The sequence below is a fragment of the Paramisgurnus dabryanus genome, chromosome 4, assembly GCF_030506205.2.
Source record: "Paramisgurnus dabryanus chromosome 4, PD_genome_1.1, whole genome shotgun sequence".
In the NCBI taxonomy this organism is placed as follows: domain Eukaryota; kingdom Metazoa; phylum Chordata; class Actinopteri; order Cypriniformes; family Cobitidae; genus Paramisgurnus; species Paramisgurnus dabryanus.
The window spans coordinates 34237303-34262764 of NC_133340.1; the positions used below are offsets into that span (position 1 = coordinate 34237303).

General features: G+C 37.4%; 2 protein-coding genes across 3 annotated transcripts in view; one reads left to right on the plus strand and one right to left on the minus strand.

Moving 5' to 3' along the window:
* LOC135735770 (caskin-1) overlaps positions 1-15192 on the plus strand; it is a 48702-nt gene extending 33510 nt beyond the window's left edge. Inside the window, exons 11-22 of one of the 2 annotated variants that reach the window (XM_065254298.2) lie at positions 469-708; positions 3402-3503; positions 3813-4012; positions 4119-4200; positions 5877-5986; positions 6451-6561; positions 7826-7927; positions 8049-8187; positions 8422-9371; positions 9586-10213; positions 12512-13238; positions 15057-15192. In XM_065254298.2, coding sequence (XP_065110370.1) covers positions 469-708; positions 3402-3503; positions 3813-4012; positions 4119-4200; positions 5877-5986; positions 6451-6561; positions 7826-7927; positions 8049-8187; positions 8422-9371; positions 9586-10213; positions 12512-13238; positions 15057-15153 — 3488 coding nt within the window. In that variant the 3' untranslated portion in view covers positions 15154-15192. The remainder of the gene's footprint in view (positions 1-468; positions 709-3401; positions 3504-3812; positions 4013-4118; positions 4201-5876; positions 5987-6450; positions 6562-7825; positions 7928-8048; positions 8188-8421; positions 9372-9585; positions 10214-12511; positions 13239-15056) is intronic. The other variant, XM_065254299.2, reaches the window with a different exon arrangement.
* A 3432-nt stretch (positions 15193-18624) lies between these two features.
* On the minus strand, positions 18625-25462 carry ifi44b (interferon induced protein 44b). The gene is made up of 7 exons (XM_065253911.2): positions 25414-25462; positions 24497-24556; positions 23997-24298; positions 23672-23803; positions 23140-23296; positions 21342-21442; positions 18625-18988 (listed from the first exon to the last, which is right to left on the minus strand). The coding sequence occupies exons 3-7, from the start codon at positions 24231-24233 to the stop codon at positions 18815-18817; spliced, it is 801 nt and encodes a 266-aa protein (XP_065109983.1). The 5' UTR covers positions 24234-24298; positions 24497-24556; positions 25414-25462; the 3' UTR covers positions 18625-18814.

The window sequence follows — 25462 nt, forward strand, 5'->3', positions numbered from 1 at the left end:
TGGCAACCCTGGACAGACTTTGGTTCGGATTATATAGAATGTACATGTAAACGAGCATTTGAATCAGGTTGCAATGTTTAGGGTACTGTACTGTCGTATTCAGTCAGATTGACAAAATGTTCATGTTAACACAGCTACTGTAAACCACTATCTGCTTTATCTGCGTTTCATGCATGAATGTATAGTCTGCATGCATAGCACGTAACCAATTGATGTTTATGGGTGTTTAAGTTTATGCTTTGTAGAATAGTATGCATGACAATTTTTTTATTTGGTACATACAGTAGCCGTTCAAAAACTGTACATATGTTTATTCTTATCATGCATGTTAACTTACAGCGTTCTGTAAAGTTAAGCTCACAAATAGAGTGAGTGATTTTTGCTTGAACATCTTTTGTTTTGTGTTTTCCTTCCTGTTTTTTGTTGGTGTTGTTGTTGTTTTTGGTGTTGCCGTTCTGTCGTACCCAGGTCCCTCGACCCAACAGTATCTTAAGATACAGATCCGTCCGCCAGCAATTGGTTCAGTTGTCATGGTGAACGGTGACTCCTCCCACATTTTTTCTCTCCCCCTCACCCCTCCTCCTCAACCCACCCTGCCCTCTTCCCATCAACCCCTGTTCACCTCATTTGGCTATAATATGCCCACCTGCAGCACATTTGGGTATGAACCAGCCTCCTCCTGCTCTGAGGAGCCACAAAAAGAGACAGGTATAAACACACACACACACACACAATGTCACAAAAACACACAATCAATCTGGCATCATACACCGATCGTAACATGTGCTTGCATTTATTTACTTTAAGACCACTGTGATTTAATGAATGATCACAGTGAGTGAATGTGATTTAAAGAAAGAAAGTAAGGGGTATTAACTCTTTCACCGCCAGCGTTTTTAAAAAAAGTTGCCAGCCAGCGCCAGCGTTTTTCATGTTTTTCACCAAAGTTTGATGCCTTCCAGAAAATGTTCTTCTTTAAATATATAAACATACAATATACCAAATGAAAGAACAGACCCTCTGCTTTCAAACAAAAAAAACCGTTTCATCCTACCTTTAGTGGTTCTTTTGCCATCAGCTTTTGAATATGGGTAGGTTTTTGCAAAAACACCATATTTTGAGCAAAAAGCAGACATAATTCCATTTTTATGACGGACTTTTCATAGAGATCCTATTCAGAGCGATCTTTAAAACAGACACGGACATGCAGCAGCTTGCCATAGGGCAATACTTCCGGTTTCAAAAAGTTGCAGAAGGGCGCCACCTGGTGGATAATAGCGGTATTGCGGAAAGACGGAAAATCTCGTCATTGGCGGGGAAGCGTTTTCTCTTAATTGACGAGATATCTCGTCAATGGCGGGGAAAGAGTTAAAGGGGACATTTCACAAGACTTTTTACGATGTAAAATAAATCTTTGATATCCCCAGAGTACGTATGTAAAGTTTTAGCTCAAAATACCAAATAGATCATTTATTATAACATGATAAAATTGCTACTTTGTATGTGTGAGCAAAAATGTGCCGTTTTGGGTGTGTCCTTTAAAATGCAAATCAGCTGATGATATGCAAACACTGATCACCATAACCGGATGGTTTGTTGAAATTGAAACCCAATTGTGCTGTCAATTTTTCACTCTCTCTCTTTCTCTCTGCACTAAATCGCAGTGCCATGGTTGGATAGTTGCAGATTAAGGAGTGGTATTATTATAATAAGATCCCCTTCTGACATCACAAGGGGAGCCAAAATGTTTATGACGTTATTTTTCACGTGCTTGCAGAGAATGGTTTACCAAAACCAAGTTACTGGGTTGTTCATTTTCATATTTTCTAGGATGATTGAAGCACTGGGAACACAATTATAGCACTCATGGAAAAAACAGATTTTCATGATATGTCCCCTTTAAAATGAGGTTTTATTTATATTATAAAAATAATTGATTATAAGATTTACTGATTATATCATCATTGCGCCTTTAAGCTAAATATTAAAATCATTTTTTAGTATATATTGTATATTATCTGTTGTGAAGTAGTTGTATAGTCACTGCTAAATATCAAGTAAGCCATCTGTGTTGATAGTTTTCTCCTAAATTCCTGATTTCTAAAACAAACTTTTATATTAGCATCAGCAGTCCTTTTAAAATACCACCAATAACTTAGAAAGTTTTGCATCTGAGCTTCTCATATATTATTTAAAAAATGTTGTTTACAGTGATTTGTGACTTTTTACGTCAGTCAATAAAGAATTACAATTTATAAATGTTAATGTTATATGTTAATACAGCATTTACCATAAACATAAGTACAGTAAGTTAATTAGACAAACTTACTAAATTGCTTACAATTGCCAAGCATGTAAGATTTGAGTGCATTAATAACATGAAATTCAATAATGTGCTGTCACAGGTGTGTGTATAACAGCTTTGTTCATGACTCATCCAATCAGAATAAAGAGTGGGAATAATTTGTTTTATTAATATGCATTTAACACAAGTGTAAATGTTGACATCACTCTTATGAATATTAGATTGATGAAACATTGTTCTCCTAATTTTGTTTGTAGTTAATGCAGTTTGCTCTCACAAAAACCTACAATCAATCATGTACTTAAGAAACATTAGGATGAAGATTTTAGTGAAGTATTTCCTCTTTGTAATTAGCAAGATATTTCAATGGTTGTTGCTATACTGTAGCAGTGCCTAGTCTCAGAATTATAAGCTTGTGTTGATCTGTCTAAATCTGAACATTGTATTTCTATATGTTTATATTTCTATTTAACCTTAGTATCTTTGTATTACCAGATACCAAAATTTACCAAAACTGTTTCTATAGCTCAACTGCATTGCAATAGCAGTGCAAAAGATGGTGGGTTCGATCCCAGGGAACACACATACCACTAAAATGTATACCTTGTAATGCACATACTCCAATTTGAATAAAGCATCTGCCAAATGCACATATTGAATATAAAAAATATTTTCCCTATTTTGTAGACTTTTTGGGTACAAAACATTTTATAATAACTACATGGTGACCAACCAAGTTTACTCTAAACACTGAACGACAGTGGTCTATAAATGAAAAATACCAGTTATGTTGTTTGTGAAGTTTATTTGTATTTTATGACCTTCTCTGTCTCTCTGTACTTTGGAAAGATGTTTTGGTGTAAGTGTGTGCTCTATATTTGGTGATTTTGAAAGGATGATGGTCACAGTTAGTGAACCAGATGTTGACATATTGGACCTTGCGTACAAACAGGTAGAGGACGTGAGGCAACTATGTCCTTGATAGGGCAGCTGTTTCCAATTTGTGTGTATTTAAAACCTTTTTAAATGCATAAATGGCACCCTTGAAGGCACCCATTTTCAGCTTTTATCACTGTTTGTGTGTGTCGTCTTTCAGGCTCAAGAGGATCTGTGTCCAGTCCTCATGGTTCTCCAACCCTCAGCGGTCAGCAGAGCAGCGCCAATGAAGATATTTGGGTGCTGAGGAAACCTTTAGCAGGTACAAAACACGTTAGCATTTTGTTCTTTTAGTTCTGGCATTTTTTCTCACCCCTAAAAACTTTTAAGTGAATATTAAATGTTCCCTGGTCCATTTTCAAATATTTTATGTCAGACCTCTCTGGCTGACTGCAATGCATTTAAATGTGCAAATGTTTTATTTACTTTGTATGTACTTGCATACTACAGTAAGTTATTTTTGTTTGTATTTAATCAAGACAAGTAACAAATTGCATTGCTTTAAAGTTTAAACACAATCGTTTTCTGGTTCAACTGCATGTTTATCTTGCATGATATCTGTGTTCACCAGCGGGGGGCAGTGTTGGAAGTATGGGCAGCACAGGCAGTCTAACCAGTGGACGTTCATCTACAAGCGTGCAAAGCAGTAACGCCAATGCTCACCTCACCAACTCACCTGTCCCTGTGCCGACCACACCCACACATTCACCTGCTGTTAACACACACGGCCTCAATGTCCCGGGACTACACGCCCAAGCCGAAGGTGTAAAGGTGCGGCACAAACCAAACCCATATACGTACAAATGTGTAAAGTCATATTTTCTTTGTCTGTCTTTCTCTCCATTGCTCACATTATTAATATATGTGTGTGTTTTAGCTGTTGGCCACGGTGCTGTCGCAGTCAGCCAAAGCAAAAGAACATCTTATGGACCAATCACAATCTTTAGATCCAAATGCAGGTACTGCAGTGTATAAATTGTACTAATATAACCTCGTATAATCCTGGAGTTCATATGGTAGAGCAATGTAAAGGTCACAAATACTCAGTGTTGGGGGTAACGCATTACAAATAACGTGTGTTACGTAATATTACTTTTCTGAAGTAATGAGTAAAGTAACACATTACATTTTAAATGTACACATTAATATTTGAGTTACTTTAAAAAAAAGCAATGTGAGTTACTTTTCAGTTTAATTCATGAATTGAACTGAACGTAGTCATGAAGAATTACACAAACTCTATGCATGCGCGCCTGAGCGGAAACAGTTTGAGTCAGAAACAGAGATGGCAGGCCAGAGCTCAACATTTTTGCGATGGAAATATGCGATTTCTGAATGCAGAACTTCTCAGTCATATAAAACACATGCAAGGCCTGAAAGAGATCAAGCCTCAGCCAAGTAAGAAAAAGTAACTTAAAAGTAACGTAAGTATTACTTTTCATGAAAAGTAACTAAGTAACGCAATTAGTTACTTTTTTGGGGAGTAACTTAATATTGTAATGCATTACTTTTAAAAGTAACTTTCCCCAACACTGCACATACTAATGTAATGTAATGCTGCATTCAGACCAGCCTCGGTAGAGGTGTCAAGCGCGAGTGATTTAGTTCACGCGAATTGAGCGTTGCCGTGGCAAACGCGCGAGTTGAAAAATGTGAACTTTGGCGGAAAAAAGCGCCCCATTAACCAATCAGGAGCTTGCTCTAGTAGTGACATGATTACAGGAAGCGAGCGGTGTCGCAGATGCCCATCCCATGACCCGAATTTCCGCGTGAATATCTCAATGACTAGAATTTCACATGCGGCTTTCACACGCGAATGAAGCGAGTAAACTCAAAATGTTCAAGCGGCAAAGTAGACGTGGTAGACGCAAATTTGACGCCTCAAACACAACTGGTGTGAACCCACGGTAAGTCTCTTTGGATAAAAGCGTCTGCCAATGCATACGTGTAAATATCTTCTTGTAACTTAATGTAACTTAACAATTCAATTATTATTCTTCATTTAATGGTTATGATACAAGAATGTGTTAAATAAAATAATTTTTTCAAATAAAAAATATAAGACTTATATTAGAAAATATCCGTACAGTTCTTATACGTGGTTTGTATTAATTGTATACAACCTTACATGTTTATGTGCAGTGTTAAATTATATACACTTAAATTAATCAAATTATTAATGATTTATCAAATTAATTGCAATTAATAGACCTCTACAATGTTTTTATAATATTGTAGCAGACAATTCAAGTATTGAATATACATCAAAAATATTGACTTTGGCTGTTTTGTCTTTTCATCAACCATAAACCTACAGTATCACTGGCCTACAGTCCCAGTCATCCATGTTGCGATCGAGTTTATCAATCTGTCTGAAGTAAATTTAATGATCGTAAGCCACTACACGATGTTGTAATTGTACATCCACAAACAAATGTCATATTTCGCTGTTTTACTGCATCTGATACCGTTACGAACTCCCAAGACAAAAAACGAAATGACACACATGCTAATGTGCTATTCGTTACAGCATTGTACGGGTCACAAGACATGATTAATTATTTTTATTTCATTAGTAGCTTCATTAGTAACAGCGTATCTTTGGGTATTACATTTGATTTACTTTTTGCCGTAGCCTCTTCTCAGCAGACTCAAAGCACATCTGGTCTCCCGCGGCAACCCAAGAAGAAACCCTTTGTGGATCCGTTGCTACAAAGGAAAGATGAAGCCTCGGCTGAGAGCAAGGCAAGTGTGTGTGTGTGTGTGTGTGTGTGTGTGTGTGTGTGTGTGTGTGTGTGTGTGTGTGTGTGTGTGTGTGTGTGTGTGTGTGTGTGTTTGTGTGTTTGTGTGTCTGGTGGCCCAGATTTGTAAATGTGTCCATGTGTCTGTCTATATCTGTCTATATTTATCTCATAAATGCCCTATATACTATTGTATGAAACACTATTATCTATTATGCTATTATCACAGTGCATTATTCAATACTGTGGTAATACCATAGTACATATCTTTTGATGATGTGTTTTGGACATTTTTATTAACATGATGTGACATTCATGGGTTTTAAAAATGTTATTTGCTGCCACACAGTGGCTGTAGTTGATATTGCATGACACACTTTTATACCAGGACTACATGTAGGATATCGTAAAAAAAATGTTTTAATTTTCATTGTTTTCTTTCTCTGTGTCCTTCTCTGTATCTGGTAGAGCTCGGAGGCTGTTGTTGAATGGCTCACTAGTGCTCAGTTGCAGTTTTACACAACCAACTTTCTCACTGCTGGTTATGACCTGCAAACCATTAGCAGGATGACACCAGAGGTGAAGCACACAACGACTTGTTAGGCTACATGTGAAAACTGCAAACATCATGTAAAGACATTACACAAATGTGAAATACACAAAGCTGTTATCAACCATGATAATGAAATTGTAATTCTAATTTGATTTAATTTTCATAGTGTTCATAATGTTGACATTTTTTATTCTCAACAATTTAAGTTTGTACTGTCAGGTTGCTTTTTAAATATTTGATAAAACTGAAATTTAACATCAAAACGTAATTTTTTGCAATGATAAACGACAAAATATGTTTGCAATTACATATAAACAAGGTCATAGTCATGTATATTTACTAAAAATAAGTGTAGTACAAAAATAAATCTTGTTCTGTTGTGTTACTTTTGACCCACCCGTGTGTTACTTTCATCCTAGCTGACAGGGTTGAAAGTAACAACACGCTACTGATGTTCAAAGTGAAATTATACGAAGTGGTTTTACCTTTGTTCAAAATTCCACGTTAAAATTAAGTTTTTCTGAAAATTTTTACTTTCGCCCCTGCTCTCTCCTATCTTTAGCTGCATTAACACTACAATATGCACATTTAGGAAAGATTTTGGGTAAAATTTACCACTCAGTCAGTGGCCATGGGCGGAGCTTTGTTTGTGTGACGTCACATTAACTAGAGAAACAAAACTGCTTAAGACTGCTGTGAGACTGCTTTGATTTAATGAGGATTAAAAAAGAAATAGAGGGGGATTTTTTTTTTATTGTAGGATTGTTGTGTTCGCACACTGCCAACACACATTTATGTCCAAACACAAGTAGTTTTTACATAATATGTGCCCTTAAAAAAACACACAAAAAAAGGTATTTTATTAATAAATGTATGCAATATTAAAATTATATAAATATATCTAGCCATAATAGATGTCCTTTAACCTGAATTATACTTACAACCAAGGTCTATTTTCTGTAGCTCAACTGTGTTAGCATCCTAAAGTCATGGGTTCGATCCCAGGGAGCATGCATACTGATTAAACATAGATTATAGATTGAATAAAAGGAGATAAAAGCATTTAAATTAAACCATTTTTTAAAATTAATAAAAGCAAATGTCTGTTTATTTTTTAAAGCACAAATAAAATACATCAGACTATTCACCAATGTGCTGTACAATACTGAAGCATAATAGGATATAAAAAGAAAAAACCACAGAAAAGCAAATACAAAAAGTCCTATATTCATGTTAACTTACTCACTTTATTAGTTCTGACAGTTCTTGAGCTGTGCGTTGCCCTTTCAGGACCTCACTGCAATCGGAGTGACAAAACCAGGACACAAGAAGAAGATGCTGTCAGAGATCAGCAAGATGAACATCCCGGATTGGATACCTCAAGAGAAACCGGTAAGAAACAAGCACATAATGCACACCGTTTTTACACACAATGCACAAAACATTTATATGCATGCACAATACCATTACAGTCACATGACTCACATGATTTAAATGTCTGTGTATCTTACAGTCCAGTCTGGCGGAGTGGCTTTCGGCGATTGGCCTAAATCAACATTACCAGACTTTGGTCCAGAACGGATATGAAAATATGGACTTTATTAGTGATATAACCTTGGAGGACCTGAAAGAGATTGGCATCACTAAACTAGGCATGTATATTACATATACAGCATAATTGTGATATTTGTTATATCTGTGCCAGTATTTTGTTACAAAAACATAAAACGATGGAAAATGACTACATTGTATTGACCATGATAAGTCTTAAACTAAAAGTATTGCTTGTATTCTTAGATAAACTAAAACAAAAAATTTTGTGTGACAAATTATGTTAAACCTTCATGGACAAAATAAATAACTTTCCACATCTTATTTCCAACAAGGGCACCAGAAGAAGTTGATGTTAGCTGTCAAACGTCTGAGCGAACCACAATCAGAAACAGAGACAATTAAGGAGAGCCAGTTAGAAGAAAGCACAGACTCGAAGGAAAGCACTACAGAAACCCCTACAAGCACAACAGAACCGGATGTGAACTCTGCCCCCGCTGTTCGAGTACGCAAAAGATCAGAGGGGCGTAGCTCTCCCCGACACAGCGCTCAAGGGCGTGTCTTACAAAGAGCAAATGCCCCTCCCCCTTTAAGGAGGCCTGGTTCAATCGATAGTCCCACCCCAACACCTCCACACACACCAACTAAAGGCAAAACCACCTCTTCTAATTCAAGTTCTCCCTCGCACACCCCTTCCCCTCTGCAGAAAACGCAAGCCAGGACCAGAGGACCCTGCGACTCTCCACGTTCGCAGGCCCGTGCCGTTCCAGTTCTTTGCCTCCCACCTGAAGGAGAAATCGAAGGGGGTCAAGCTTCGCCCCAGCCGAGGCACGTACAATCCTCGAGTACAGATTCAGAGCACGACATGCCCTTGCCAGATGCTTTCGTAAAATATGCAACGCTGGGTGGACATAGGGCCGGCCCCAGTGGCTCTCCGAGAAGCCCTGGTGGTGATACCCTCGACATCAATAACGTCAATCGCAGTCAGTCGTTCGCTACGGCAAGGCCTCGAAGAAGGACTCGACCCCCGACTCCGCCTAAACGATCCTGCTCTTCCATCTCGACCGGTAACCTAGCCGACAACGCAGCGGTGAATGACGGATCCAGCGAAAATCGGGCTAACAATTTGCTGCTTAATGTGACGTACAGAGAGCGCCGGCGTAGCGACTGCGGCATTGCCTCCGAGAAAACCTCATCCGGTGGCAGCGTCAGGGATATTGCAGCCATGCTTGAAATGTCAAATCTTGGAAGCAGTGGTAAAGGAAGTGCCAGTGGTTATTTACAGGTAATTCAACAGCGACACGATTACACGATTTTTACATTACACCACTTAATGAAACTGATTTTGATTATTTAGATTAATGTCTGTACATATCCGATTCGATTACTGGAACTGACTATGGTCCAATGCATTTACATTTCTGTGTATTGACTTTAGTAGTTTGTGTCTGGTTTTGGTTGCCAATTATTACTGTTTTGCATTTTTACCTGTTGCTCAGGTGAGCCATAACCTCTTGCGGCAAAACCGTGACGTTCTAAATTCCGATCTGGACAGTCGCCGGCGCACCATCGGCGGATTAGCAGATCTAGCCGAGACTAAAAAGCAAACATATGATGATGTCTCATCACAGATGAATCGAGCCACGCAGGACAGCACACATCATAGATCAACACTCCCAATGGAACAGGCCCCCGAGCCACGCCCACGTTCTATGATTACTCATCTGGAAGAAAGCGTTACCTTGCTGCCCCAAGAGGAGTGGTCGCGGATGGATGCCACGGCAACATTAAGAAGACCGCGCTCACCGCATCACTCACATGGTGAAAGTTTTATCCTAACAGAAAGCAGCACAATAAGGAGACGGCCCAAAGCATTGGCTTCACCGCAGAGTAATGGAATGAATGGAGGTCGGATGGAAGATGCTAGAAGAAGGCCTGCATCAGAAGCTTGCGTTGGCGATGGTAGTAGAGAGGAAGAGCTACAATCTGATGGCTTTGGATCTCTTCCTAGACAAATACTGAAACCTCCAGTTTCACCTAAACCAGCAATGGCTATTCGAAAATCAGATCCACCAACTCCTACAAGAAGGGTCCCTATACCTGGACCTGAAGGTCAAGAAAGCCCAGGTAATGCTGAATATAACTTTATAAGAACATTACATAATTTTTTATCTACTTATTTCCTGTGATTTACCTGAAGGAAGTATCATACATGTTTTTTGTAGAAAAGACCACTCAAAGAATTACTGATCACCAGCATATGATCTGTTTTTAAAGCTGGTGATGTTGTCTCCCTCTAGTCAAGAATTGTATCAGTTAAAACTCATCTGTGAGCATCATAATAGCATGGGCGGAAATCCCGGGGGGGTCGGGGGGGACAGGACCCCCCTATCTGAGGGTTGTCCCCCCTAAATTATCATTAGAATATGTGTATTGAAAATAATTTAATGATTTATAATACTTAAACTAGTTGTGTAAGAAGTGAAACAATACAAATGCAAACGGAGCAACAACAAAAAAACGTTTTAAATATTTGGATTCCCCCTCCCTTGCCTCACAGTGGTTTGGTCCACTGCCCACGCCCCTTTTACCTCACCACCACACATTCCGGTGGTAGAGAAGTGTACGGAGCCGACGCGTTAATAAGCTATATACAATACAACGTTTCCCATCACTTATCAGTTTATCCTCATATGTTTTAAAACTGGACTATTTTGACATATAAACATGAACATATTTCGTTTTCTGAGAACAGAAGCAGATAAACGATCAAGAAAACATTTTTATGCATTCATGCAGAGGTGAGGCAGAGCTGAAAGTAACAAATTACATTTACTCACCTTGCTGTAACTGAGTTTTTTGTGTACTTTTACTTTGAGTAGTTTTTAAAATCTGTACTTTACTTTTACTTAAGTATGTTTAAAGTATTGTTGGTTACTTCGCTACATGTTAAATCATATCCGTTACTGAGTAAAAATAAATAAAAAAGTAAGGTGATAAAGACGCGCCACGGTCGGATGATTGATTGATGGGCGGGGGAACGCGCAAAAAGAACCATGGAGAGGGACGAGACAGGCGCAGGCTAATGCAGACCCTCAATTCAATTCTTACGAAAGAAACCCCTGGCCATTGACGCAAAGCGATTGTTTCATTCAGGTAGGGTTCATGCTCTTGAGTACGGAGTTTGAGAATTGCCGACCGTGTTTAACCGCTAATTTGCACGATGCATTTTTAATACATGCGCATTATCTTCCGAGGTCTAGCAGCTTCGCGTCAAGTCAAACAACTTGAGAACGTCCTCGAGAATGCGCAGATCATTAGACATTGCAGAGAGAGAGAGAGCGCGAGAGAGATAGATTGAAAGACATCAGGTACACAGGTCTGGGAGCTAATAAACGTGTAAAGGATGTATAGTGTATAGCCATGGCACTCATCTCATTATATGTTCATTTATGTATATAGTTTAATAACAATGTATGTTACCAGCAATACATCAATTACAACCTTCATATAATGATTGTATTTACTAGCTGCTGACCTCATATTATTTTTGCTTCAAAAGTGCATAACTCACCTGTAAAAATCATTAAATAATTCCATAAATGTTTCTTAGTTATAAAAAGCTTTTTATTTTATTAACATTTGTTATTGCACTTTAATTGTAGAGATGTTTACAATTAAAAACATAGTTTGAGATGTATATATCCTTCCTTTGTGAACTATACTAGAAACCTCTCCCCGCTGTAAAAAAGTAACTCTTAAAATTAAAATGACTTTTTACTTGAGTAGATTTTTAGACCAGTAACTTTACTTTTACTTAAGTAAAATATTATTAAAGTAACTTTACTATTACTTAAGTAGAAAATTGTATTACTCTTTTCACCTCTGCATTCATATGTATTAAAATTAAATTTGCGTCCGTTCATAGAGAAAGAGAAACGTTTTCTATCTGTACCCATTTCCTTGCAAGTACAATTTTGCCTGTATTATTGGTGTCCCCTTCAAAAATTGTTCTTGAAAAATTTTATGTTTATTGTCCCCCCCAACATTTAGATGAGATTTTCGCCCCTGCATAATAGCATATATAAAAGTTTTACCTGGTACAGTCATTTCTTTGTGCTTTAAAAAAAGCTTGAATGTATTCATCTACACCCTTGCCTCATTTAGTATACGCCGATCTATGAATATGCAAATGAGTCCCCGCCTCTGCTCAATCGTAGAGCTCGGACCTTAGAATTTAATATGTGAATGAGTCCCACCTCCACTCTTTTCCACCACCTCAGACCATATATGTTAATAGATGCTACATTCGGCAGTTTCAGACAAGTTCAGTTTTACACTTTGTAGTATGATGTAGGAAAAATTTTTCTCAGACAAATTGTCAATTCAAATTGTAAAATGAAGATATTTTTTCTCTGTTTATAGTTGAAATTAAGAAAGTTCCACCTCCAGTATCTCCCAAGCCAAGCCCGCCTCCCACACTGCCCAAACCAGTGAAAATCAAGTCGGTCCATAACATCGGAACCTCCGGTTCCCCTCAGGCAGATGTTCTCAGCCCATCCAGTGCCTCTACCGCAGCTGAACAAGCCACTTATCTATCACAGATTTCCAGTCCTGTAACCCCAAAACCAACAGACACACTTTTCCCACGAGCGACCTCTTCTCCGGCTCAAAGCCCACAGACGCCCCAGACCCCCCAAACCCCACAAACACCCTCGACACCTGGGTCAGGCTCAGCTCCGGTGAAGCCCCCAAGATCATCTATGGCTGGTCTGTCAGTGGACATCCCCAGCCCTTTGGAAGTAGACCTGCCCGGGTTGGAGATTGCGCAGAAGCGCATTAAAGAAGTTGAAAAACATGAAGATGACCAAACTGTGAATTTATGTTCCTCAGAAGAAAGCCACTTCATGGAGATGGTAGAAGGGGTGGGGCCGGTGGTTATGAGGAGGCGGAAGGTGGGCGTGGCCAGACAGACACAGGTGGAGAGTGAACCACAAGATGCAGATGCAGAGGAAAGCCAAGGGTTATTGAAGATTGCTGAACCGGGTATCTGTGCCTCAGGAGACATGGTACATCTCAGACTGGAGGAGACCAGCGCTTCCCTGGCTGCTGCTCTGGAGGTGGTGGAGGAAAAGATTAAAAAGGATGACAGGTAAGTTGGAAAGAAAATTATAAATGTATACTATAAATAAGACACTCATTTTCTTTCCCCGCAAATGACAAGTTATCGAGTTATTGACAAGTTATCTCGTCTATTAAGAGAAACCGCTTCCCTGCCAATGAGGAGATTTTACGGCAATCCAAATTTCCACTATTATCCACTAGGTGGCGCTCTTACTCAACTTATAAAACTCTGGAGCATACACTGATCCAAAAACTGTAAAAACTCTGTGTATTTTTTGATCAATGCTCTAAATCTGATCTCTAACAAAAGTCCTTTACAAAAATGCCATTATCTCGGCTTTTTGCTCAAAAGAAAAAGAAACCTACCCATATTTGAGAGCTGATAAAAAAGAAAACAAAAGAAGATAGGATGAAACTTTTTGTTTTGTTTTTATTTGATTCATTGTATGTTTATATATTTAAAGAAAAAAAATCTGCAAGGCATTAAACTTTAATAATTAAAATGCTGCCGCTGTCTGGCAACCTTTTTTAACCTTAAAGCCCTTTTTCACACACAGATTATGGAAAATACACAGACAGTGTGTCCCAGACTGGCAATGATTTTCTGAAAAAATTGCACAATGGCACGCTGAATTTTCTGGGATCAACGTGCTGTGTGAAAAAGGGTTTAAAGAACCTTTGTCATAATAGTAATGTTTATTTAAAGGATTAGTTAATTTTCTTAAAAAAAAAATCCAGATAATTTACTCACCACCATGTCATCCAAAATGTTGATGTCTTTCTTTGTTCAGTCAAGAGTAAATTATGTTTTTTGAGGAAAACATTTCAGGATTTTTCTAATTTTAATGGACTTTAATGGACCCCAACACTTAATACTTAACTCAACACTTAACAGTTTTTTTCAACTGAGTTTCAAAGGACTCTAAACGATTTCGAACGAGGCATAAGGGTCTTATCTAGCTAAATGATTGTCATTTTTGACACGAAAAAAAAAGCACTTTTAAACCTATATCTGGTCCTGTGATGCGCCAGCGCGACCTCATGCAAAACGTCATCACGTCAAGAGGTCACGGATGATGTATGCAAAACTACGCTCCAGTGTTTACAAGTGTAGAAAAAGAGGACCGTTCCGATGTTGTTGTATATTGAATGATACTAATTAATGTCTTTGTGTCAGTTTATTGTTTAAAATGGTCTGCAAATGTGCGTTTCATATATGTAACATGTGACCTCTCTACGTCACTACGCATTTACGTTAGGTCGCGCTGGACCGGACCTAGACGAAAAGTTGTGGTTTAAAAGTGTATATTTGTTATTTTTATTGTCAAAAATGACAATCGTTTCGCTAGATAAGACCCTTATGCCTCGTTTGGGATCGTTTAGAGTCCTTTGAAACTCTAAAAAAACTGTGTTGGGGTCCATTAAAATGAGAAAAATCCTGCAATGTTTTCCTCAAAAAACATAATTTCTTCACGACTCAACAAAGAAAGACATCAACATTTTGGATGACATTGTGGTGAGTAAATTATCTGGATTTTTTTTAAGAAAATGGACTACTCTTTTAATAAATCTTCGAAAGAATGAGTCTGTTGGGATTACTTTAAAAGAGATATTTCCAACTAATGAACGCTACAACACTGACAGCCAAATACAAATTCATTCCAATTTCAGGGCTCATGCATTTAAAATGTAAAACTGCAGCAAGTGAGCTGCAAAATAAACATAACTTTATCGTTTGTTGGTTCAAGCACTTAATATAGTTATCTTTATAGTTATCGTTATTGCTATAAACAGATTATTATTCCGTCTGTTCTATTTTCTCTTTGTATTCTGTCTTCCGCTTTAGCTCCATCGTGGACAAAAAAAGCACAGTGAATATCCTGGATGACATCGGCAGCATGTTTGATGACCTGGCTGACCAGTTGGAGGCCATGTTAGATTAAAAAATGTTTTCCGAAACAATTTGCCGTCGAAAACCAGCACTAACCATTGACCGGATGATCACGGCACCGCAGTGAACCGAAGTGAGGTCAGAACATTGGCAGTGGAATCAACAGAGAAATCTGGGATTGGTCAGTAAAGCGAGCGCATCTGGATGCAGAAGTTGTGAATTCAGAGATTTAAATGTTGGGATGTCAGTAGCCCTTATTCATCTCCACCAGCCTTTCGTCCAACCCATGAATCGGTTCTGCCGGTGTAAACCCCGACCCACAGAAACGTCCTGCTGTTATGCTGCTCCCTGAGAAAAGCACAATTTTAAAAGAGTCTATATGATGAGCTTTCTAAATGTCATATTATAATGTGTGAATGTGTGTATGTACCATATTTGAGGTGAGGTTGATCTTTCATCTGGAAGCCCAGATTTATCTCTGCTATGGTTCACTTTGGAGCTAAGGGGAACTTTGAATTTCACCTTACGGTCTTCAGCAGGCCAAGCTACCGATTTAAACTCAATATGGACTGAATAAATACGTAAATAAGCACAGCCCTGAATTTATGGCCCTGGAAATATTCGAACTTTTCAGATTGTTTTGTCCATCGTCAAGATTTCTTAGTTCCCTTCAAGTGTATAATGAAGAAATGCTTTGGACTTTAAAAGGTATATTGTAATCTATATGTATGTTATTGTTGTAATTGTTGTTGTCAGTTTGTGTGAATGTTTGACTGTGTCGTGTAGTTCTTGCACCGACAAATCTCACCCTGCAAAAGGTGTAGTACATAGATATAGACAAAATAAGATGCTGGAAAGAGTAGTGTATATATAATATATAAGTTATAGTTATCATTAATAGAGTAGTAAAGTATGGAATGATAGACACACACACACACACACCAGCTCATTCCCAAACAATGTGTTTTAATAACAGTGTTTGTGTTTTTGTATGCGTGTGTTTCAGAGTGTGTCGTTACCATGGTAATACCACATTTCTTTGGACATTACCATAGTGGTAATACCATGGTATTCTTTAAAGTACCATACATGACCCGGTACATTGAGAAGTATTTGAAAATGGTAATCATCAAAATACCATGGTATTACCATCTGACATTGAGTGTTTTGTATGGGGCTGAGTGTGCGTTGACCTGTTGGACAGTGCAGTTATCCCCGTTTTGTCATTGCAGAAATAAAGCCGGTATAATTATATAATTTAAGAAGATTATATCATTGCAAGATGTATAAGACTACAGAGCAATATTTTTATTCATGCACCATGTTATTAATTTAGCTTTATGAGTGAAACTTCAAAACCAGCCATCTGGGATACGACAGAACTGAACATTACCGACAATCATGACTATGTTGTCCTTGATTTATGACCCTGCACAGTTAATGGTATTGATGTTGGATTATAAAATCTTTTACGGTATAAAAACTGTGTATTAATCCAGTTGTTATTTTGTGTAAAACCTTCGGCTGGCTAATGTGTTCGTCCGAACCTGGTGAAATTATCATCGAAGACCTCTTCCATGTAAAGAGCATTGAGAATATGTGAAATTAATATAAATAAATTGTTATGAATACATCCTCAGTGACTAAAGGTTTTCTATCAAAATTAAAATAAAAAAAACATTATGGGGTGGTTTCCCAGACACACTGTAAAAAATACTTTGCTGCCTTAAAATTTTTTGTTGAATCAACTCGGATTTACAAGTCATTTCAACTTACTATTATTTACTGTATCTTGACTAGAGATGAGTTGTTATAACTACAGGTGAGTTGTTATTACTTATAAATTTAAGTTGACTTTTCTCAACTATATTTTATAAGTTGTGACAACTAATTTCTGTTGACATGACTTGTAAATCTGAGTTGATTTAACAAAAAATTTTCAGGCAGCAAAGTTTTTTTTACAGTGCAGTGATTATTTTAAGCCAGGACTAGGCCTTATTTTATTTAGTAAATATATAACTACTTTAAACATGCATTACTAAAAACATTACTGGTGTGCATTTTGTGGCAAAAGGGCACTGATGTATTTTATGATATGCCAGTGCAAGTTGTTTTCAGTTTGGACACCTCTTACATTTATTTTAGTCTAGGACTAGTCCCTGTCCGGGAAAACAGACCCTATATAATTTAATAGATTACAGGAATGTCAACTTTATGTTAGGATTGAAATTTGGATGACATTGACTAAATCAATCAGAATACTAGTCTATACCAGGGGCCCGTATCAGAAAGGAGGTTAAGTGAAACCCAAGACACCATGGTAAATCAAGCCTGTTTCAGAAGGAGAGTTAACTAACAATATACTGTTTTCAGGGTAACTTTAGTACTATTCGGACGGGATTAGTTTTACATAGGGAGGTGGGGTAAAGCAAGTTTTTATCAGAGCTTCTCAGTGATTTTAGTCCAGTCCGAATGCTCTATGTCAGTAATCATTACGGACAATGTCAGTAAAGATTACGGCGTCTTTTACCTTCTGTAAAAAGGTCCGGAGAAATTACCTCAGGTAATACTAATCCAGTGCGAATAGACCAGCTGTAAATATCCACGTAAATCGCGTCATTTCCTTTCAATTTGCGGGTTTCTTTTAAATATAGAAGCGCTTAAAGAAGCATTTACTTGCGTTCTAGACGGGAAACAAGTCAGTGGCAGGTCAGTTTCTGAATAAAACACGACACAAACTTTAAAAAAAACCGCGCTCCGCAAAGAGTTACCCCTCCCACTTCTGAATGTTTTACTGAGAATTCTAATCCCGTCCGAATTGACCATTAATATAACCGACGTCCTGTGGTAAAATTACATTACGCCATCTACCCCTGTAAAACTAATCCCGTCCGAATAGGGCTTTTCTCTGTGAACCTAACCTGGTCAGGAGCAGATTTTATTTTGTAAGTTCAGAGTTTCCTTTGGTCTCCTTTCCATTTTTTCTCATGGTTTTTCTTCTGGTAAATTTACTACATTCATTCATTGCACACATTTTTATTACGTACACGGTAAAAAAATTATAAACAAATATATATATATTAGTGCCATTGTTGTTTCTCAGGATGCACACCAGTATTGTTTTTTGTATGGTTTGTTTGTAAAAACTGCTTAAATGTCCTGATATAACTAAGGCATAGTCCTGGATTAATCTCGGGAAATTGACCCAATATATTTTATATATATATTACACAATAATTTTTCTTACAATTTACAAAATTCAACTGAAACACCTGGATATTCTCAAGAAAAAAGCTTTAACTTTTTATTATTTTATTTTCTATTCACTATCAAGTTGTTTTTCAGGTCATGTGCTCTTTCTGCTCTGCATCTGGTAAGCAAGAAACACACGTCCCTATACATTATATAACAAAATTAACAATATAAATATAGGACTTTCATATCCTACATTTGTGAATACTGGTTTGTTCAAAGATGTTGTCTTCATAAATGATATTGCTCAACAAATGAAGTAGCAAAATAATTGAAATCTTTCTCAACAGCTTTATCAAACATAAATAGTCTATACGTCTATAAATATTAAAATTTTATTTAACAATAAAGATCCTGATAAACCCACTACAAATAAGGCTAATTTATATACATTTTTCAATTTTTCTTCAAATCAGAAAACATTTGGACCGCAGTCTTTTTGGATCAGATTTAAAGAGCAGTTATTTCTTGTCCATCTGGTCCTTCACATAGTCATTGGCGAAGTTAACAATATTTAGCATTGCTTGTAAAATCAGAATATCCATCTCTGTATTGTTGATTTGTTCCTTATGGTAATTCTTCATAGGGTAGATGTAGCTCATAGGAACTCCCAGTCTGGAAAAACACTGCTCCACCTGTGTTCAATTATATAAACAAATTTTTATTTATTTATTTATAATGTGAAAATATCAGTGGCGGCCGGTGACTTCTTTTTTCGAGGGTGCTCGATGCGAAGTTTGTCACAATGTATGTAGCCCGTCATGTGTGTGGTTCGTAATTTCAAAATATGTGTGCTGCTCGTCAAGTGATCCAATGTGACTCACGTGTCTTGTTAAACTAAATGCCTGCTGCAGACGCGTCTAAAGGGTTTATTATAAAAGAGACGCTCACGTTTGACAGATACTCGTATAATCTCATGCCCTCAAAACGGTTTTGAGGTGTGTGCAGCAGGCACTTATTTTGACAAAACACGTGATGCACATGGTTTGCATGATGCAACAAACACATTTTGACAGTCCAAACACATATTTATGTTGGCTTGAGAAAGCCAACATACTGTTGTTGCACTTAAACTTATTATTCTTTTTCTTCTGAGACTAAAATTTCTAACTCTAACTCGTCCTAGAGCTTTCAAGCTACAGCCATCAAACTTTGGACATACCTTCGGTCTGATCTGACTCGAGTTGCTATATCTTTTCTAACTGATGGGACCTTCCGAATTCCTAAACGGGGCGCTGAAACACCCCAAAATTTCCATTGACTTAACATTGAGACAAACTTTGACGGGTCATAGCTGCGAGTGAGAAACTTGTAGAAACTTGTGGCTTACCACATTAAAGGAGGCTGACAGGCTGTGTAAGAACATACCTCACAATGGGGTGTAAGCTGTACCCCTGGGGTGTAAGAGGCCCCCAAAATTTCCCATTGACTTATAATGGGGCAGGAAACATGCCAATAAAAGGGGAAAAAAGCGTCCCAGATGGAATATCTTCACTTTAGAGTGTCTTAGAGACATGGGGGTGGGCTCATTTTACTCAAGCATCCAATCAGTCTCTTAGGATCACCCCAGAGCTATTAAGCCACGCCCCTAGCAACAATTTTGGGTACCCTAGCAACATCTCCCATAGACTACCATTATAAAAAGCCCAGATGGATATCTTTGCACCAGAGTGTCATAGAGACATAGGGGTGGGCTCATTTTACTCAGGCATCCAATCAGTCTCTTAGGATTCTTATTGAAGTATTAAGCCACGCCCCTAGCAACAAAATATGAAGACCCTAGCAACATAATAAACAAAGCCTTATATCTCTGGATCTGAACATCGTAGAGACACAGGGGTTGGACCGTTTTACTCGTGGCTTGAAGTGTAATCATTATGGGATGGCAATTTTATCCCTAGCAACCAAACTTAGTACCCTAGCAACGGAATAAACAAAGCCTTATATCTCCGCTTCAGAACATCATAGAGACACGGGGGCTGGACCGTTTTACTTGTGTCTTGAAGTGTGATCATTATGGGATGCCAATTTTCTCCCTAGCAACCAAACTTAGTACCCTAGCAACAGAATAAACAAAGCCTTATATCTCCGCATCAGAACATTGTAGAGACACGGGGGTTGGACCGTTTTACTTGTGGCTTGAAGGGTGATCATTATGGGATTCCAATTTTCTCCCTAGCAACCAAACTTAGTACCCTAGCAACGCAATAAATGTTAGCTTCATGCTAGCTTCATGCTAGCTTCATGTTTATCATGCTAACTTCATGCTAGCTTCATGCTAATCATGCTAGCATCATGCTAATCATGCTAGCATCATGCTAGCTTCATGCTAATCATGCTAGCTTCATGCTAATCATGCTAGCATCATGCTAGCTTCATGCTAATCATGCTACCATCATGCTAGCTTCATGCTAACTTCATGCTAATCATGCTAGCTTCATGCTAATCATGCTAGCATCATGCTAGCTTCATGCTAATCATGCTAACATCATGCTAGCTTCATGCTAATCATGCTAGCATCATGCTAGCTTCATGCTAATCATGCTAACTTCATGCTAATCATGCTAGCATCATGCTAGCTTCATGCTAATCATGCTAACAACAAGCTAGCTTCATGCTAATCATGCTAGCATCATGCTAGCTTCATGCTAATCATGCTAACATCATGCTAGCTTCATGGTATATCATGCTACCTTCATACTTAAACATACTAACAGCCAGATAGCCTACTAAACTAAACTTATGTCAAACCGTTTTAAACGTTCAGGCTACGCTTTCTCAAGCCAACATAAAGTTTGTCTTCAAACTTTACTATCTAGTTTGAATTTACACCCCTCGGGTGAGCAGTCACGAGCCACCATTGGAAAATATTAAGCATTAAGCATTTAAATTTAACAGCATTTCATGAGTGAAAAAAATTACACTAGCTTCTTAAAAAGTAAATCCACTGAAATCTTTTTTCAGTGTATGTACAGTAGTCCCACATACCTGTTCTTCAATTTTTTTGCTGTCATTGACACTTCTAATGTTGTATTTCACCTGCGGACATGCTTCATCCACCTTAGTCATGATTATGACTTGAGGAATGTCTGTGAATAATAAACATAACTAAAACATAAGTATTTAAGGTCAGTAATGCTAAACCATAGCATAAGTGTGGCTTTATTACAGGGGCTGACATGGGTTAAATGTTACAATACAAAAATGTAAAGAAGTTATTATGACTAAGCAGGGGGTTTCTTTTTTAATATTTTAAAAACAGTAACATTTTAACATTGCAAGAGTTTCCAAATTATATTAGTTCAACTATGAACATTGCACAAAAAAAGTGTGGGTGTAAAAAATCAACACATGTATTTTTGTTATAGCACTAACTGTAATGCAGAGCTCTTAAACCTCTTTTGTTTATAACAACATATAGCCAGGCTTCTCCTAATGATTAAAATTGCACTTCATGTTTTCTTTTTAAATATTTTAAAGATAAATAGGCTAAACTGCCTTTCCATTGTACACTACATTCGGATGCGACTGTCGTAGTTCGCCCCCTAGTGGCAGTCGTAATGAAATTTCAGTTTAAATGTAAATCTGTGTCAACATGGGAAAGAAGCTCATTCCTGCACAAGAGCCTTTAATCTACGAATATATTTATGCTTAATAATTCACCTATTATTAGTCAATAGTTTTTAAAGGATTCAAGTGTTACTGATAAGGGTTTAAAAAAAGGATTAATAATTTTCCCCTTGCACACAGTGTTTTGATTGGAACACACCGAAATACATAACTTCCGATTGGCATGTCACATGTGGTGTAGTCCACAAGTTTCATTTTTAGTGCATCCAATGCTCAAATTGGATCCGAAAATTACGTACTCGTAGATGGTTGGCACCCCACGCAGCCCCTTACCAACTCTTCTTAGGTGTCTTTTGTAATATACAGTGGAAAGGCAGCTCTAAAGTAACCACGCTGATTTTAAATCAGACAAAGATGACCAGCGGCAGGATAAAGATGATTGGAGGGCCGCATTTGGCCCACCAGTTGACTAGCCCTGTCCTAGAGGATTTATGGGATTGACACCAAACTTGGTCAACATGATGCCAAGACATTCAAAATGCTAATTTAAGAATGGATTGTGAATTGATATCTCACTTTTGTTGCCATTAAAAGGCGTCACACCTGAATTTTATATTCAGACATGAATGCTTAGCATGCTTAGAATAAGATGAAATTTGGCATAAACATTACAGTTGTCAACCGTTAGAGGTGGGCAAAAGCTCAGACACAGGCGTGGCAGGGTGTCTCTCTAGCGCCACCTTTCGTCTAAAGTGGTTAGTTTAACCTACAGTCCTAAAACTTGGTACACCCACAGGAATGCGGCCATTTTGGATTTGGACATTTTCTAACATTTGCAGGCTCTGAACTTCTCCTCCGAGGGGCTTCATGCGATTGCCACTAAACTTCGTCAATAGGATGTCAAGACATTGAAGATGATACATTGTGAACAGATTTTTGATATCTCAAGCAATGTTGCCATGGCGAGGCAATATATTTATGGTAAAATAGGAAGGAAACAGGAAGTGTCTCATATCTACAGTACTGCATACATTAAGTGATATGAGACATATGTTTGGTTATGGGGTCTGATCATATTTATATAGTTATTGTAAGTCACAAGCATAGCTCCACCACTTGGCGTGAAAATCTGACTTTTTTCATGTTTAAGGGCTGTAATTTACAACCATTGAATTAATGTTCTTATAAGTAATAAGAGTAAAGAGGCACAACTTACCCAGGTCTCGTGCTATCAGACGAACTTCTCTCATTTGTCTGATGACATCATCTACCATGAGGGAAATAGTGTTTGCTGGAAGAACAGCCACCAGACAGTGAATCTGGTCTTGCAGAGGAGTTCTGTTCTTTTCATTTTTAGGAATGTTTGGTTTATTCTGAACAGACAGAAGTATATCAGTACAGTAACAAGAACATTTGCTTATCTGATGATAAACTGTCAACAAGCAGAAATCCATTATATTCTGTCCTGGTAAGGGTATTTGTTCTCCAACAACCAATGGAATGAACTCTGCAGCTTTGCCAGAATTTCAACATATTTCAATTAATGTTCTGGTTCTGCATCATTAGATATCAAAATAAATCAAAAGCGTGAAAACACTTTACATTCTGAGATTTTACTAAAATGCAGTCTTTACAGTATCCCTACCATTTTGACATCGCTACTATTTTACTTAAAAATCTCAAACAAAGATCTCTGTTTAATAACAAATGTGCATTAAACTTATCTTTGAAATTAAATTATAACCAACTTTGATGTGACCCGTTCTGATGATGTCATCAATCTTCATCCCATTTCCAGGTTCTTCTTCAATACCCTTGGTGTCGATCAATGTGAAAGGTAAAAGTGTAGTCTCTTCCATTTTTAGTTCATATTCTTTGGTCTGGAAGCAAAACACACAAATAAGAGAACATGCACCTAATTTTTTTATATATATATTTTCAGGTTAAGGATTAAGTTTAGCTTTTCTGGTTTTTAAAATAAAATATATTTGTAAAATATAACCATTTGTACAGTAATCTTGATTACAACATGTATTATATCTACTGTATTTAATAAAAAAATATTGCTTTTACCTCCAGAGTGAAACTTTTCCCACTCACTGAATCTGCCAGGGCTCTGTTTTTTATGCGACCCTGAAGAGCACTATCCACAGAGTTTATGAAGCTTGATTTTCCAGCTCCTACTGGTCCATACAGAAGAATTCTGAGAGGGTTGACGTCTGAGATCCCAGGCTGGAAATCGTTCAGTTCTTTCAACAGGTTTTGTTTGTTATCATCGCTGAAATTAGTTGTAAAAATGGCCAAAAACATCAAATCATGCCTAACAGCACAGCCTCTCTAAGTTTATGGATGAGAAACTTACCTCCAGTCCACCTCTGTTAAATAAAAAGGATATCAGTCAAAATGAGTGAAATGTTTCTCATACTTTTAAATCATATATTTTGGGGGTTTTACCACTGCTAATTTGCCATCAAATTAAAAACAAATTTTTTCAAAGTAAATTTGAACCATAAAACAAACAAATAATGATTGTTTTCTATAAACGTCTAGTCTCGTTGGGAGAAATCGCTTACTTTGAGCTGTACTGCTTGGTGCTGCTCCCATTTTAGCAAACGTTTGTCCTTATATGCTTGCTGTTAAAAATAAAATATTAGTATCATATTATCAAGTTGTCCAAATTTAAATGTTAATGAATGAATCTGTCTTTATAAATCACTATTAGGGGAGAGTGGAGACGGTTGCAACGAGGGGCAGTTGCAACATGGAATGAGGAATGAGCCAATTCCACCAATCAGGAATGAGCTGAAGTGATGGTTTTTATACTGCACATTTTCAATCAGACCCTTCCCACTCCTGGAAGAAATCAGCCACATGTGCCAGGAATTCTAAAGTAATATAATTTTAATCTGTACTTTCTTAGCTTCTAATTGATATAGCTATCATGTGTCTAAGCAATTCTGTTAAGCTAGTATAGCAAGTTTTATCATGGCTAGTGCAACAGTGACTGATGTAAAAACTCATCATGAACGTAACAAAACAGTAATCTTATGCATTAATAAAGAATCCTTTCAAATAGTCCAGTATGCTGTGCACAAACAAAATAAAGTGCAAAGATTATGTTGACTAAATTTTTATAAATGTTGCAACTGTCCCCTATTGTGGGGTTGTCAATTCAAATATAAACTGTACATATATTATCATATGTAAACGTGTTATAACAGTGTGGTTGAGTAGCTGACAGATGTGGGTTTATTTTATAAAAATATTTGCTTTCTAATGCAAACAGTCTCTGAGAAAATTAAGGAAATGCAACAAGTGTTGCAACCGTCATCACTCTCCCCTAGTATCCCTCTTTGATCAACGTTTTCATAAGAATTTCGTGTAACTTTAATGTTTACTAGAGATCAGAAACAAAGACATAATAATAATATGTTGCTTACTAATGTATGTATATAAACAATTTTATCGTAAAACATTGAGCAACACTCACACGCTGTTGGCTGATTCATTCACTTCTTCTACTACTATTCAATACAAGA

Bases quoted from the DNA above. Each gene is read 5' to 3' on its own strand.
- ifi44b (XM_065253911.2), bottom strand. From the start codon at position 24,233: ATGTTTTTGGCCATTTTTACAACTAATTTCAGCGATGATAACAAACAA. The intron at 21,443-23,139 runs GTAAGTTGTGCC...TATTATTCACAG, and splicing joins TCTGATAGCACGAGACCTGG to ACATTCCTCAAGTCATAATC. The intron at 18,989-21,341 runs GTATGTGGGACT...AATTGAACACAG, and splicing joins GCAAAAAAATTGAAGAACAG to GTGGAGCAGTGTTTTTCCAG.